This window comes from Heteronotia binoei, chromosome 8, assembly GCF_032191835.1.
Source record: "Heteronotia binoei isolate CCM8104 ecotype False Entrance Well chromosome 8, APGP_CSIRO_Hbin_v1, whole genome shotgun sequence".
NCBI classification, from domain to species: Eukaryota; Metazoa; Chordata; class Lepidosauria; order Squamata; family Gekkonidae; genus Heteronotia; species Heteronotia binoei.
In genome coordinates, this window is record NC_083230.1 from 63339620 (window position 1) to 63357212 (window position 17593).

Genomic DNA, 17593 nt, shown 5'->3' on the forward strand with positions numbered 1-17593 from the left:
TTGAGCCAACTAAATCAGAACATCACATTTTGTTTTTCAGATTTATATTCAGTGCAGTGAATCTACAAATATTCCAATCCAACTTCACAAATCTGCTTATCCATGTTTTTTGTGATTGTGCTACAGTTAAAGTTGTCTTATCAATTCATTACTGAAGAAAAGATCTTTACATTATGTAAATGTTAAACAGTCAGTTTCATATCTGTTTATTGGTAGAGTGTGATGTAAAAACTACTTAAACTGATGTAGTTTTATTGATTTTTCAGCTATACTTCTCTTGTGTTAGACTTACTCAAATTCCGCAGTAGGTCTTTAATCCTGGTTCAGTCCTGTCCCCAAACTGATTTTCTACACAAGAATCTTATAATCATAAACTCATAGAGGTGGTTTCTATGATTCCGTAAGTCAAGTGTAGAATGTCAGTTTGGGAACAGAGTTGAACCAGGATAAATGGTCTAGTGCGGAATTTTAGTTACACTACTTTGGCCTCAGAGGTAGATATGCCTGCAGAGATGTTTAGAAGTAGGGCGATGGTAAACAAGGAATCAATTGTGGCATTTATTTGTAATTTCTGCTACCAATAGAGGTCTGTAAAACTGAACCACATAATTATAAGATGACACATAGACTTCTATTGTTTATTTTATTGGATAGCAAAGGGTTAGTTAGATCCTATAGCTGAGCAAATGGAAGTCTCTTTTGGTGGCAGGCTTTTAATGCTTCCCATTTCTCCTCTTAGCAGTCATTGTGACCTGTGAGTACCAAAAAGGTGGCACCACTGAGGAAGGGAAAGTAGATGAAAACCTCTCCTCATTCTCCTGTTTTTTAGCTTTGTTAATTCTCCTGATGCCATTTCTGTTTTCTTTCCTAACAGTTTTTTTTAAAGAAACCCCAACTGATATTGCATATACACAGTTCCTATACAGGACAGCATAGATGTCCAGAATGTTGAACTCACAAAAACAGTAAAGGCTATAAAACATCTGATGTACAGTACAAGTGCCATGCTCCCTTTTCTAATGTGGAGTTTTTATTATTACAAACCTCTCTCATCTAATAAATTCTTCCTTGAAAAACTAGCCAAGGTTGGTTGTGAAGGTGACAGTGATTGGCCTAAGTTTAATTGCTGATATGGCTACATATGTTGTTAGTGGAAAAAACTAAGTGGGGGTTTTTAAAATTTTTGTGTTTCATAATTTGAAAGTTAGCACTTAATTCTTTTTTGTATATCTTCTTTCCATAAGCTTATAATAGGTCCTAAAGGAATTGTCAAATAATTAATTAGTTGACCTTGGTTTGTAGTTGAGGGAGTTTTAGGATTCCATTCTCCTTACTTGAGTCAAATCTCCTGAGTATTCTGAGCTCTAGGCATGTGCTGATATTTAATTTGTCTTGTAGTTCTAAATGTCAAATAAAGTTCAAAAAACAGATCATCGAGGTATTACCAAAAAAGAAGTCTACTCTGTTTTATCTTCCTCACATAAAGAATTGGGATTTGGATTTGATCTATGGCCTCATCTAACATGCTTTATGTTTTTTGTTTAGGCACTTTGGAGAGGTTTCCATCTGCGAAAGAAACTAGCTAATGCCCTGGCAGCTGTTAAAACTGATGAACTTGAAGATGACTTTCAAGAAGTAAATGTGGATGACTTTATGTTTGATGATGTAAGTAGACCACTTTAAATCTTACACATTAGACTGAAATAACATTAAACTGTTATTTAATTAACAGAGCAAAATTAAGCAGGAGTCCCATGGCACATCAAAGATTAGCATTTCAATATAAAGTTTTGTGACTCAGAGCTCCGTTCATCAAATTCAAAAGTCACTGTGGTGTAGTGTTTTGAGTGTCAGATAGCATATGGCACATGAGTGGGCATATGAGATGCCCAGATCAGAATTACCAGTTGCCCATGGAAGTTTGCTGGGTTACTCTCTTTCACCCTAATTTACATCAGAATGGAAAGAGAACAATGATTTTTTTGTTTATATTTGTTATTCATTTAAATATTTATACCCTGCCTTTTCTCATAGCTCAAGGATTCATGAATAATTAGAAACATTACAATTTTAAAGTAACTGACCAAAACCTCCAAAAATCCCCTTTCTTCCAGAGATACCTGCAGTTATATTCCATTAAAAACAATGAAAAATAAAACAGCCTTCCAGTGTCCCTTAAAAATCTCTTTAAGATAGTTTCCCCCCTCACCTCCTCAAGAAGCCCATGCCACAGAGTAGGAACAATGGTACTTTCAGTGGATTTGGAAACAAACTGGTAGCCAATATAGCTGTTTCAAGATAGACAAGCTGTGATCTCTCTGGCTAGTCCCTGATGATAATCGGGCTGCTGCATTCTGAACCAACTGAAGTTTCTGGGTTGTCTTAAGGGCCAACTGGTCATCTATTTTGTTCATGTTGACCTTGCCATATTGATCCATGTCACTTGAATCTCAAGATAAATTATTATAATGTTCTATATATGGGGCTGCCCTTGTAAACTATTCAGAAACTTGGTACAGAATGCTGTTGCTAGATGATTGACTGGTTTAAATCAGTATGGTCATATAACACCTGTGCTTCATCAACTTCAGTGGTTACCTATTTTTACTAGCCACAATTCAGTGTGTTAATTGTTACCTTTAATGCCCTTCATGGCCTAGAACCCATATATCTGATGAACTGCCTTTCCCCATATGATCCTTCCCCCATATGAGTCAGCTAAGCTCATCAAATGCCTTTTGGCAGTCTCCTGTATTCAGAAGGCCTGCTTATCTATAGCTCATGTTTGCTGGTTTACAGTGGAAACTCTGTGTCTATCTAAAAGATGAAACCAGCTGTTCCTTAATACCAACTCCATATTCCACCCTATCAATAAAAATGGAGTGGTCATGTGTATCAAAGGCTGTGGAAAGATCTAACAGTTTCAACAAAGATGACTGACTCCTTACCAGCTTTAAATGAAGTGCAACTGACGTTGTCACAGTTCCTAACCTATGTCTGAAGATAGACTGAAATGTGTTAAGCCCAGATATGGTTGTACAGTTTTGCCCAAGTTCAATCATGAGGCTCCTTAAGTTAGTTCAAAAGAAGTTTTTAATTATGAGGCTTGTAGCAAATATTAATAGCATGCATTCACAAGACCAGGACTTGTCAGACTGAAATGCCTTGAAAGTTATCAGGCAATTTTAGATTACAGAATAATGGCTCCCCTTTTTCCCACACCTGCCAAAAGTTTCTTGAATTAATATAAAGTTCATTCTCAGGCCTCATTGTTACCTCCTGTCAAGGTCACATTCCAAATACCCTTCCCTTTTCAGTTGGTCCCTATCAGCGTTGCTCAGGGACACCAGATTAGAGCTGTCACCTCGTGGTCCCTTTCCACCTGCAGGCCTAGCACATTCCACTACACATAAAATATCAAATACTCAAAGAAGATCAATGGGCATTAATACTCGTGATTAAAATTACAATATGTGGTTAATAAACTGATCTGTTGATATTATTAATCTGTCCCTGTCATCAGGGACTTTCCCAGTTAGGCTCAAAGAGGCAGTGGTACGTCCGCTTTTGAAGAAGCCATCTCTGGCCAATTACTGCCCAGTCTCGAATCCTCCATTTCTGGGTAAGGTAATTGAGAAAGCGGAGGTGGAGCAGTTTCAAGCTTTCCTGGAGGACACCTCTATCCTCAACCCTTTCCAGTCTGGCTCCCACCCTGAGCATGGCATGGAGACTGTCTTGGTTGCCCTCACAGATGACCCCAGAAGGCATCTGGATCAAGGCGGATCAGCGCTACTGCTATTGCTAGATCTTTCAGCAGGATTTGACACAGTCGACTATGATCTAATGACCCACCGCCTTGCCGACATAGGAGTCCAGGGGATTGCCTCACAGTGGTTCTCCTCCTTTCTCCATGGTCGGGGACAAAGGGTGGCCCTAGGCGAGCAGACCTATTTGCAGCACCCACTTCAGTGTGGTGTACCGCAAGGAGCTATTCTCTTGCCAATGATGTTTAACATCTATATGCGCCTCCTTGCTCAGATTGATCGAGGTTTGGGGCTGGGCTGTCACCAATACGCGACTGACACCCAGCTCTATCTGTTGTTGGACAGCCATTCAAACACTACTCTGAATAATTTGACTGGGGCTTTGGAAGCTGTGGCTGAATGGTTGTGACAAAGCTGGCTGAAGCTCAATCCAACCACGACGGAAGTCCTGTACCTAAACCTTGGGGGCCTAAAGTTGGGGCTTCGACTCCCAACCCTGGACAGTGCATCTCTTGCACTGGCTCAGAAGGTGAGGAGTCTGGGAGTGATACTGGATGCCTCACTTACCATGGAGGCCCAGGTCGCAGCAGTTGCTTGATCTCCTTTCACCATCTTTGGCAGGCCAGGCAGCTGATGCCCTACCTATCTCCTCAGGATTTAGCTACTGTGATCCATGCAATGGTCACTTCCAGGTTGGATTACTGTAACTCGCTCTACGCAGGCTTACCCTTGCAGCTGATCTGGAAATTCCAGCTAGTGCAGAATGCGGCAGCACAGCTGTTAACTGCATTGCCTTTGCGGGCAAGCATTCAGGCAGCACTGCACCAGTGCTAGGACCAACATACCTGAGGGACCGCCTTTCTCCATATACACCCCAGAAGTTGTTGCAATCAGCTACACAACACCTCCTGACCACCACTGGGCCTAAAGATGTCCATCTTGCCTGAACCAGGGCCAGGGTCTTTTCAGCCCTGGCCCCTGCCTGGTGGAATCAGCTCCCTGAGGAGTTCCAGGCCCTCCAGAGATGGTGAGAGAACATCTTAATTCTTCATCTGCTTGTTTTCAAGAACTTGAGCAGCGTGGTAAAACAATCCCCAAGGAGGATAAAGTATACATAATCCTGAGTTCCCTGCATGAGTGGTTCGACATGCTGCTAGTGGCATTCGAGGGCCAAGATTCAGAGAAGCTAACCTTGAGCTACATAATGGGGAAGTTATTGGCAGAGGACCAGAGACAACAGGAGTGCCGCAAGCAGAAAGCTCACGTCCAGCCGTGCCAGAGGAAGCCAGAGCCAGTAAGTGGAGGAGTTGCTTCCAGCTGGCAGCAGCTACCAGTGGAGAGGGTGCTGCAGGTGAAGAAGAAATGCTTTTTGTGTGGGAGTGATTCACATCTGCGGAGGAGCTGCCCGGAGAGACGGAGAGGCAAGCAGAGGTTGGCACAAAGCCAGCAGGCAACTCTGGTGAGGACTAACGTGTGTCTGCAGAACACTCCGTGGATTATAGACTCGGGGGCTACCCAGATGTTTTGCAAAGAAAAGAGACTATTGGAGGACACTAAACCAGCAAGCCTTAAAGTTGTGAGTTTGGCAGATGGCAGAAAGGCTGAAGTCTTATGCCAAGGAACTGTATATTTTCCAGAATTGAGACACAGATTTGTAAATGTGCTGTGTGTAGCTTGGAGACAAGCCTGTTAAGCGTTTCTGTGCTGACTAAAGCAGGCTTTACTGTATTCTTTAATGAGCATGGGTGTAATATATCTAAGGAACGTAAGGTGCTAGCCAGAGGTATGCTAAACGATAATGTATTTGTGCTTGAACAAAAGGGAATTAGAGCACAGGTGGTTTGTAATTGGCAGCCTCACCATAATTGCATCCATAGATTGCACAGGAGGTTGGGGCTTGCCAGCTACAATACTTTAAATAAGACACTGGCTATTCTGGGAAAGGAAAAGGTTGAACCATGCAATGCTTATCTAGACTGCAATGTATGTAAACAAGCAAAACCAAAGCTTACCCCATAGCAAAAGTGAGTAATAGAGTCTCAGAGAGACCTTTACAATTGATACATGCAGATATAATCGGGCCGTTTGCACCGAGTGTGTCTAAAATAAGTTTGCCCTAATCCTGGTAGATGACCTGAATTGCTTCACTTGGGTCTATGCCATGCAGAAAAAGTCTGATGTGTTTCCAACTTTTAAGTATTGGTCTAAACGAGTGCAGAGGCAATTAAACTTTACCATCAGTGCCCTGCAGACTGATCAGGGAGGAGAATTTACAGGAAAGGAATTCATCTCCTGGCTCAGAGACCAAGGAATTCATCATAGGTTGGCAAATGTTTCTACCCCAGCTGAGAATGGGATTGTGGAGCGTAGAGGGGGAATTCTTCAAACGATGACCCATGCAATGTTAAAAGATAGTGGGCTCAAAATCTCCTATTGGGGGGAAGCGCTAAAGACAGCGTGTTTTCTAATTAACAGGCTTTGGGCAGAAGCAACTGATGATATACCATAAAGAGTTTTGTATGGGAAGAATCCCAACTTAAATTTTCTGAAAATCTTTGGAACAAAAGCCTGGGTAAACATACCACTTAATAAACGAAGGAAAGGAGGTCCCAGGGCAAGAAAGCTGTTGTTCCTAGGATATCAGAATGGGATGAAAGCTTACAGGTTCACTGATGACCGTAATGCAATAAAATTCAGCAGATCTGCGTCATTTTGTGAGGACAATAACTGGAGCAAAATGCATGCCAATGAGCTGCCTGGTGGTGTAGAATTACCAGCACAGCAGGTTGAGGAGGGGCATGTTAAACAAAAAATTTCCTTGAGTGAGGAAGGGAGTGTGAAACAAGAAACTTCTTCCTCAGAGGAGGATGGGCAAAGAGCTGAAAGCTCTAGTAGTGCAGAGGCTGTAAAGCAAGAAACGCCTGATGAGTCTAACAACCTTCAGGCAAAGGTCCGAGTGTCTTCCAGAGTGAATAAAGGGGTGCCTCCAAGGAGGTATGGCTATGACACTGACGTAAACTATGTGCCTACTGCAGAGCCTAGGTGTTATCAAAGTGTGCTGGATTTGGACTACGGAGATTGATTGTAACAAGCTGCAAACTAAACAAAGAAATGAAACTAGATGTACAATGCAATTTGTTAAACCAATAAAAGGTGCCAGAAAATGTGAATGAAATGGGCAATGTGAAGCCAATTAAACTGAACTGCCTAGAGAAAGTGTGTATCCGGAAAAAGGCAGTGCTGGCTGCTACATGTGTGTTAATAAAATGGTACAGAAAGAATTAATAAATAACTGATAGTGTTAAAGTGTTGTAACTCTGAAGACAATGTTGCAGATGTATTCACAAAAAATGTAACCTTGGAAAGATTTGTAAAACTGAGAGAGCTGTTGCAACTTGTAATCTGATCCTGAGGAGGGGTGTTGATATATGTGACAGTATCCAGATTGCAGCAAACAGTTGAAGTGACAGTAGATCATCTGGCTGGCGGAGGCAATGTGGCAGAGTGCCAGGTTGCATCAGCCAAGGTAGAGTCAACATGACTCAGCACTGGCCTGATTGGTCAGACAGACTTGTGGATTGTATAAATGTACAGATGAACCTTAATATGTGTTGGGAGTTTGGATGGTGAAGGTGTGCGGAGCGTTTTGTCAGTCTGAGATATATTCTGAAAATAAATGTACATAGTTTAACAGCTACTGTATGCTAGACTTAATCTCTTCATCTTCAGTCACTGCACTCACTACGCATAGCGCGAGAATCAACAACCCAAACTACTGCCATATTGTAGGGCCTGCAAGACGGAGCTGTTCCATCGGGCCTATGTTTGAGGCAGTGGGCGTCCTATTATTCCATCACTTGGCCTCCCTTGTGGTGACATTGTGCTATCCTATTGCTAATACCATCGTTTAATGTGGGCCTATAACTGGTTACTTGATATGCTGTGCTCTATCCGCCAGCGGTGCATTTTATTTATTGTTTTACTGTTTAATTTTAATGTGGTGTTTTAACTTTGATCTGTAGGTTTTTTATTGTTATTTTATATGTTGTGATCTTCCTTGAGCCCGTTTACAGGAAAGTGTGGAATATTAGCCTAAAAAATAAATAAAAACATGAAAGCTAGAATACAGTGTAATAATAGTAAATCATTAATGAGCAAGGATAACAATACCAACAATAGAAACAGCAGTGAGACACCAAAGCCATAACTGTCAGGGACTTGTTCCTGACAATGGGTTATCCAAGAATCCCTGGAGCTTTCCATCACCACATGTTCTCAGGTGCTGGATCTGCTCTCAACTTTTGATCTCCATGTTGGTTCAGATGAGAAATTTTATCAGCACAAACCTTACTAAAATATCACAACTGGGAATCTTGCATTGAGAGTCGCCATCCAAAGACCAAGAAGTGCAGCTATTTTAAAAAACTTTTCGCTTTCCACCCTCCCTTTCATTTATGGTTGTTACTCCAGTCATTTGCTGCCCGAGAAAGAGAATTCCCCTTGCCTCTTATGTTTTTTTCCCTAACTGTCTTGTATACCATAAATTTGGTAGGGTGTTCTTGAGGGTGAATCAGAGATTTCCTGGGCTTCTGTTCTCTCCCCTCTTTTCTCTCTCTCTCTCTGTCAGTTTATGTAAACAATCAGCATAAACAGAGTAGTCTGGCTAAATGTGGATAGGATTAATGTGTAATCAGTTCACATGCATAAATTATTATTAAAACAAATATTTATTAGCTAAACATAAATCACAGAAAACACAGGTAATTGTGAACAATCAGTTGACAAATAACTTCAGGCAGAATACTAATTTTGTCAACTAATCCTCAACTTTCCCATCCTGGGAATGGATCCAAGACCAAGCATCTTGGCATGCCTGACAGGGATTCTCCAGGTTTTGGCACAAGTCTGAATTCCAGTCATAGCAACACAATTCCCATCCAGCCTCATGTCCAGAGTTTCTTTTAAAAAATTATTTAGAATTTAGGGGTACAGGCAAACTTTCCCTCCAAAACTGCTTTTGATCAATCACTTCAAAAGTCTGAATAATTGAAATTAAGATACCAAAAAGGGAAATCAGTAATGATCCATCACACTGCTTGATAGTTTAGCCAAATGGCAAATTGAAGCAAGGATTCCATTTGCTTTGGTTAGCTCATAGAGCACAATATTTCTGTCTCTCTCCTTCCTGGGATGTAATTTTAGGATTTAAACCAAGGAAGTGGGGGCCTATATGAGCACAAGAGAGGACACTAAGGAGTGACTCAGTTTATGGCCCCAGCCAGTCCATCATTCCATGCAGCTACAAGGGCTTCCACAGAGCCAGCTGGAAATAAAGATCCCCCAGAACCATCTGGAAAGCAACAGGATCCATTAATCTCCAAGGATGAACTATCCAAATTGATCCACCACCACCTACATGGAGTAGGCACCAAGCTTACCCATGCCTTCAGAAGACAGTGATGTGACCATAAGAAGTGCTGGACCTCTAATCATTTCACCAGCAAGCAGCTTAGTACAGAAGGGGAAAAAAGTTCAGCATATGTCCTTTTTTGTGCGTTGGACCCATCATGACCTGAGACAGTTCTGTGGTTTCCATGTCAGTCATGAAGTCCTGAGTTTAACCTCCTAAGGCATCCCTAGCATGTACATTGAAATCTCTAAGAACAATAATTCTTGGTGGTCTTGGGCAGACTCTCATCCTTGATGTTGTAAGCCAGTTTTCTATGCTATAACTAATGGCTTCCTATTCAGTAAGCTTTGTTTCCCCCCCACTTATTATGACTTACGTGAAGTTCTTAGCACAACATATGAAATCTGCTCAGAAATAAGTAATCTAAAAAGCTATTAATGTTGGCACATAAATTTCTATCATCTTAATATTATAGTTGGACAGCTATGAATTCAATTTTTAAAAAAATGTTATAAAACTAACATTTCAGAAAAATAGGCTTCCGTATCTGGGGTATTTCCAAAATGGTTTATGATTATGTAGCCATAGGTGTTACTTATGGTCAAGGTGCATTGATTTTTCAATATTCTGTTATTATAATGCATGGCAGCTGAATGATTAAATATATGTGGAGTATATATGGAATATATATGGAGAACAGTATAATCTGGCCTAAATTCATAAGAATCTAGTATAATATGACTGAATTATATATTTTAAAAAATTAAACATATTTAGCATAGAAATTCTGAAACCCCTTTTTCGCCCAGCCAGCCATGTAAGAGGCACTAGCTGTCTGGGAAAGTGAATCCCAGGAAACAGGAGCTGAATTAAAGAAAAGGCTTTTGTCAAGGTTTTGTTTATGCCGTTTTTTGCAAAAGTGAAAGGGCATAATAGTGTGAAATTAGCCCATTGACTGTTGGAATGTGAGCATTCATGTTCCAGAACACAAAAAGTTCTTGCAAGGAGGGACAGTAAAATTTTTAAAATTACACTAAAAAAAATGGACTGAATTTTGAGCAGCTATTCTTCAACCAGTCTTTTTTTAAATGATGGTGCATGTCTGAACTCTGGTTTAGGGAAAGAGAGAGAATGGAATTCAGCAAGGGCAGGTTGAAGAATATTTACAAAGTCAAACCAAAAGTTTTCTGGGAAAGTCAGATGGAATAGATTAATATTGCTATAAATTATTTCTGACAATTGATAGAAGATTAGTGCAGTTCAAGTTTTTAAGAGAGAGAAAGAGGTGTTGAGGGAATTGCTTATTAAAGCAATAATGTTCTGTACATTAATATCATTGGAGAATTAATGCAAGTAGAATATTGATTCAATATAATCCTATTTTTTTCTACAAATAATTATGAATTTATAGTTTAGTATAAATTTTAAAATGTTACGCAAAATATGAAAAATACCAACATATAAACTGACCAAATGTGATCCATGAATAATCATTGAGCATGCTAAATTGGACAGAAGTATGTAATATTTGATCTCTGGGATTCTGCTGTTTATAACCAACAGTCAAAATGCATTCACATAGCCGACGTAATGTTTACACAGCCATTTATTTTGTGATCAGTTTTGTGTTATTTTAATAAGTTATTGGCTTCTAAAAAGAATTAAAAATGAAGAAGAGTGATAATTGATTGTGCATGGAGGGAGGAGGGGGAAACAAAGAAATAATGCACACAAAGCTGCTTGGGGGAGTATAGTCTGCCACATCTATTCTCAATTTTTGCCCATCTTGGCTTACAGTAGTTAGCCAGAGAGGATTTGATGGTTGGGTTGTTGGAGTGACTGAAATGGTTATCGAGAGCACCAAGTTCTGGTGGCTTAATTCAATTTCAGAAGGTGATATTGGAGGACAAATGTTTGACTCCTGACATTTGAAATATGGGGTCCCACTAGTCTCTGTTTTGTTCTGTATACTGTTTAACATCTATATGAAATGACTAAGAGAGGTCATGCAGAGGTTTGGTTTGAGGTGTCATTAACATGTGGATGACACCCAGTTTAGTCTTTCCTTTTCAGCTGAGTTCAATTAAACAGTTGGATGCCTTGAACTGGGGAGGAGCCTGTGGTCGTGGTGCATGTTGGCACCAACGATGTGGGGAAATGCAGTCGTGAGGTCCTGGAGGAAAAATTTAGGCTGCTAGGCGGGAGACTTAAGGCCAGGACCTCCAAGATAGCCTTCTCAGAAGTGCTACCTGTTCCACGTGCAGGGCAGGAGAGACAGGCACAAATTAGAAGTCTCAATGTGTGGATGAGATGATGGTGTAAGGAGGAATGGTTTAAGTTTGTTAGGCACTGGGATGCTTTCTGGAACAAGCAGGAGCTGTACAAAAGAGACGGTCTCCACTTGTCCCCGGATGGAACCAGGCTGCTGGCGCTTAAATCAAAAAAGTGGCAGAGCAGTTTTTAAACTACCGTATTTTTCGGACCATAAGACGCACTTTTCTCCCCCCCAAAAGTGGGGGGGAAGTGCGTGCGTCTTATGGTCCGAATACTAAAAGATGAGGGGGGAGGGGCCTGCAGCCCCCGGGAGACAAGCGGCGAGATCGCTCCCTCCGCCCCCATCGCCAACCCAGCACTTTGCAGGGAGCGATCTCGCCGCTTGTCTCCCAGGCGTGCTTGTCCCGTGCTTGCGTGCCTGGCTGGAAGACAAGTGGCGAGATCGCTCCCTCCGCCCCCATCACCAACCCAGCACTTTGCAGGGAGCGATCTCGCCGCTTGTCTCCCAGCCAGGCGTGCTTGCCCCGCGCTTGCGTGCCTGGCTGGGAGACAAGCAGCGAGATCGCTCCCTGCAAAGTGCTGGGTTGGCGATGGGGGCAGAGGGAGCAATCTCGCCACTTGTCTCCCAGCCAGGCACGCAAGCGCGGGGCAAGCACGCCTGGCTGGAAGACAAGCGGCGAGATCGCTCCCTCCACCCCCATCGCCAACCCAGCACTTTGCAGGGAGCGATCTCGCCGCTTGTCTCCCAGCCAGGCATGCTTGCCCCGCGCTTGCGTGCCTGGCTGGGAGACAAGCGGCGAGATCGCCCTCACCGCAAATCCTGCACTTCGCAGGCACCGGCATGTTTCTCTCGTGCCTGCGTGCGGCCCCCGGCCGAGGCGGCCCGAAGGCTGCAATGGCGCCCGCATCACCGAAGATGACCATTTGCGCACGTAGACAAAGGTGCGTCTTATGGTCCCGGTCAATATGTGTTCTGGTCAAGAGAAAGAGATTGAGTTTCTTGATGCTCTCAATGACTGTGCTATGGAGCAGATGGTCTCAGAACCCACCAGGGGTGGGGCGATCCTGGATTTGGTCCTAAGTAATGTCCAAGACTTGGTGAGAGATGTAAAAGTGATTGCGCCGCTTGGGAGCAGTGACCATAATGTTATTGACTTCACCGTTTGTATAAATAGGGAGTTGCCCAAAAAGACCGCCACAACCACGTTTAACTTTAAAAGAGGTAAATACACTGAGATGAAGAGGCATGTGAGGAGGAAACTGAAAGGAAAGGTAAATACGGTCAAAAACCTTGGGGAAGCTTGGAGACTATTTAAAACTATAATCCTAGAAGCTCAGATAAAATACATACCACAAGTTAGGAAAGGTACAAACAGGCATAAGAAAAGGCTTGCATGGTTAACAAACAAAGTAATGGAAGCTGTAAAAGGTAAGAAGGACTCCTTTAAGCGTTGGAAAACCAATCCAAGTGAGATTAGTAAAAGGGAACACAGGCTGTGGCAAATCAAATGCAAGACTGTGATCAGGAAGGCAAAAAGGGACTATGAGGAGCATATTGCAAAAAACATAAAGACCAACAATAAAAATTTCTTCAAATATATTAGAAGTAGGAAACCAGCCAGGGAGGCAGTGGGGCCCTTGGATGACCATGGGATAAAAGGATTACTGAAGGAGGATAGGGAAATGGCTGAGAAGCTGAATGAATTTTTTGCCTCCGTCTTCACTGTGAAAGATGAAAACTTTTTGCCCGCCCCAGAACCACTAATTTTGGAAAGGGTGTTGAAAGACCTGAGTCAGATTGAGGTGACAAAAGAGGAGGTCCTACAACTGATAGATAAATTAAAAACTAATAAGTCACCGGGTCCCGATGGCATACATCCAAGAGTTCTAAAGGAACTCAAAGTTGAACTTGTAGATCTTCTAAAAAAATCTGTAGTCTTTTATTGAAATCTGCCTCCGTTCCTGAGGACTGGAAGGTAGCAAATGTCACCCCCATCTTTAAAAAAGGTTCCAGAGGAGATCCGGGAAATTACAGGCCAGTCAGTCTGACTTTAATACCGGGAAAGTTGGTAGAAACCATTATCAAGGACAGAATGAGTAGGCACATGATAAACACGGGTTATTGAGGAAGACTCAGCATGGGTTCTGTAAGGGAAGATCTTGCCTCACTAACCTGTTACATTTCTTTGAGGGGGTGAACAAACATGTGGACAAAGGAGACCTGATAGATGTTGTTTACCTTCACTTCCAGAAAGCTTTTGATAAAGTTCCTCATCAAAGGCTCCTTAGAAAGCTTGAGAGTCATGGAGTAAAAGGACAGGTCCTCTTGTGGATCAAAAACTGGCTGAGTAATAGGAAGCAGAGAGTGAGTATAAATGGGCAGTCTTCGCAGTGGAGGACGGTAAGCAGTGGGGTGCCGCAGGGCTCGGTACTGGGTCCCATGCTCTTTAACTTGTTCATAAATGATTTAGAGTTGGGAGTGAGCAGTGAAGTGGCCAAGTTTGCGGATGACACTAAATTGTTCAGGGTGATGAGAACCAGAGAGGATTGTGAGGAACTCCAAAGGGATCTGTTGAGGCTGGGTGAGTGGGCGTCAACGTGGCAGATGCCGTTCAATGTGGCCAAGTGCAAAGTAATGCACATTGGGGCCAAGAATCCTAGCTACAAATACAAGTTGATGGGGTGTGAACTGGCAGAGACTGACCAAGAAAGAGATCTTGGGGTCGTGGTAGATAACTCACTGAAAATGTCAAGGCAGTGTGCGTTTGCAATGAAAAAGGCCAATGCCATGCTGGGAATTATTAGGAAGGGAATTGAAAACAAATCAGCCAGTATCATAATGCCCCTGTATAAATCGATGTTGCGGTCTCATTTGGAGTACTGTGTGCAGTTCTTGTCGCCGCACCTCAAAAAGGATATTATAGCATTGGAGAAAGTCCAGAAAAGGGCAACTAGAGTGATTAAAGGGCTGGAACACTTTCCCTATGAAGAAAGGTTGAAACGCTTGGGACTCGTTAGCTTGGAGAAACGTCGACTGCGGGGTGACATGATAGAGGTTTGCAAGATAATGCATGGTATGGAGAAAGTAGAGAAAGAAGTACTTTTCTCCCTTTCTCACAATACAAGAACTCATGGGCATTCGATGAAATTGCTGAGCAGACAGGTTAAAACGGATAAAAGGAAGTACTTCTTCACCCAAAGGGTGATTAACATGTGGAATTCACTGCCACAGGAGGTGGTGGCGGCCACAAGCATAGCCAGCTTCTAGAGGGGTTTAGATAAAAATATGGAGCAGAGGTCCATCAGTGGCTATTAGCCACAGTGTGTGTGTATATATAATTTTTTTTTGCCACTGTGTGACACAGAGTGTTGGACTGGATGGGCCATTGGCCTGATCTAACATGGCTTCTCTTATGTTCTTATATAGTGATGGGTAAATAAGGTGGGTAAATAAGTATTCTTTATGTCTTTGTAGAGAGGAAAAGATTAAGAAGTTTTCATTCTCTTCTGGATCACTAAGTTCCATCTGTGAAGTGGCTTGTAATGCTTCTGAAAGCATTGTGGTTGACAATATTATGAGCTCCATTTCTGGCTCATTACTTTCCTCTCTCACGAGCCTGGTACCATCTATTCCCATAGCAGAAATTAGAAACCTCATAATTGGATGGTGGAGTCCTCCTGATTTAAACTATAATGGTCAGGGAGATATTAGTTCTAGGAAACATTCATTCATAATTCTGTGCTGGCCACATAGATGAACAATAGAAAGCAGCTGGAAAAACTCACTGAATTTCAATCAGAAAGATGTACTATAAACAAAAAATTAATAATAAAGACTAAAACACTTGTTGGATCCTCTGCCCACAATGTAAAATGATCCCATTCTGTCATGAATGTATTACAGGTGGCCTTGCACTAGTCACACACTCTCAGCCAAACCTACATCACAGGGTTGAGGATAAAATGAAGAACTGAAGACTGTGTAAACTGTTTGGGGTCCTATTTTGAGGGAAAGGTAGCATATAAATCAAGTAAATAAACAAATATTAATATAACTATGTGGGAATTTTTAAAAAATCTTCCCTGAAAGTAGCCATGATTGAATATTGCTTACAAAATGAAGATGCTATTACTAAATATTTTGCTCTTTTTATGTAGCTGAAAAGAAGTTTTAACAACGCAACTCAAACTGTGGGAGTTTCTTATGCCTGAATATAAATTGGATAATTTCCAAGACAGAGGAAACTACCTGGTTGTGTGTGGTTTTTATTTGTTTTGTTGTGATTGTCAGGGTGTATTTAGTTTTTCCTAGAATTATTTCCTAGAATTATTTTTAAGCAGAAGATGGTAAAACTTTTTCTTAGACATCAAGCTTCATTGTTATCAGCTAATGGAGATGAATTAAGAGCATTGGACACTTGGTGTTTTATAAAATCCCTTCACCTGGACATTTGACTTGCACAATTCAGAAGTGTTATCAATAGTAATTGATGCTACAGCAATTAGTATTTAGACATCTCTCCTTTCTTTATTTCAATGTCTTTCTACTGTCCTGCTTGCAGTTGCAGCCTTCATAGCTACTTTCCCACAGATTCCTTCCATACATCTGCTGTAGTGTTTGCACAGCCCATAGTGCCATCACCTGGATGGGACCAGGAGCAAGATCAGGCAACATAACTGGCTCATCCGCATAGTGGCAGGCATTTGAATGTTACAGTACACCATGGAATGAGCCCATGGAAAAATTGCTCCACTACCACTATTGTAATATCTAATGAGTGCCTAAGATAGTAGTACATTTTAAGTACTATGAATTCTGGAATTGTTTATTCCTTTTTGTATACCTATGATTTCAACCTCTGAATCCTTATTCAGTATAATGTTCTCTTGTTAACTTTCTCCATCCAGTCGTCTGCCATCAATTACAGAGCACTTAGCCGTCTTGTAGATCCTTCATAAGCTCTATACTTTTTATAAAATATATCATGGTGTTTATGATGTCTTTATACACAAGATGAGGTATACTGGGATCTAGTTAATCTTTTCCAGCATAGAGCCTAGAGGCTTTATTTTAGCTGCTTCTAAAGAGTCAAAGAATTTGTGTCATTTTCTTACTATAGTTCTTGGACAACCTTGCGCCAAGTATGTGCTAATTGTGTCAACATCAACTTTCCTGATTTGCAAAAAGGAGCCATCAGTGTAGCTAAGATCATATAACTTTCCTATAAATACCATTAAATAGACTGGAGCAGGAACTGTATACATAAATCCATGTGTATGTCATTGTTAAGTAGTTTTCTTCATGCAGTCTCATTGGAGAATCTCTTCTATTCCTTTGGGTAAAAGTATTGTGAAGTTTTGCTTCTGGTATATTTAAATTTATTTTGTTAATTTTAAAGTTTACAGCAGCAGTGCTAAAAATAAAAGCTGATGTGTTTTATAATAGCTAATACTCACACATATATCAGATTGCAAGAATGCCATACAACTTCTATGCTGAGCTACGCTCCAAATATTAGGAAAGCCATTCCACAGAGCTACACATAAATTCATAATAATGCTTTTTCCTTCTTGTTTTGAATTTTATCTTGCCAGAAAATACCAAGGAAATGTTCTTCATAGTATTAAACTGAAAATGGAGAACAGGGAAAATGATACAACTAATTGAAGGATAAAATGAACCAATTCTATCTAGATTTTAAAGATACAAATCAATTCAAAATTTTCTCTGTTCATATCCATCACAGGTGATTTTCAAAACCAATCATTGTGGTAATCTTACTGTTGTAAATTTCAGATAGTAAGACCTCTGATTTCAAAAATAAGAATGATGCAAAAAAACCCCACTTAAGAGTTCTAGTAAGAGAGATTATCTAAGTAGCTTTTTAAAAATATAGAAAGCAATTCTAAAATCAATTTAGTTCTTGATCAACATCCAGGATATAGTGCTTTCAAAATAAATATAATATGGCCTTGTCCTTATATATTTTTATTGTGGGGAAATAATGAGTAGTACTTTTTTCACTTAATGTAAGTTGTTTTTTGTAAGCTAATATAGAATTACTGAATACCTATCTTAAGGTATTCAAAAACAGAGATAGCAGTCTCAAAGAAATAAATATAACCTAACAATGGTGTGTAAAAA

At 41.0% G+C, this 17593-nt stretch overlaps 1 protein-coding gene across 1 annotated transcript in view; it reads left to right on the plus strand.

Annotated features, from left to right (window-relative positions):
* Positions 1-17593, plus strand: part of LRRIQ1 (leucine rich repeats and IQ motif containing 1) — a 200674-nt gene that overhangs the window by 111145 nt on the left and 71936 nt on the right. The window contains exon 18 of the mRNA XM_060245148.1: positions 1546-1665. Coding sequence (XP_060101131.1) covers positions 1546-1665 — 120 coding nt within the window. The remainder of the gene's footprint in view (positions 1-1545; positions 1666-17593) is intronic.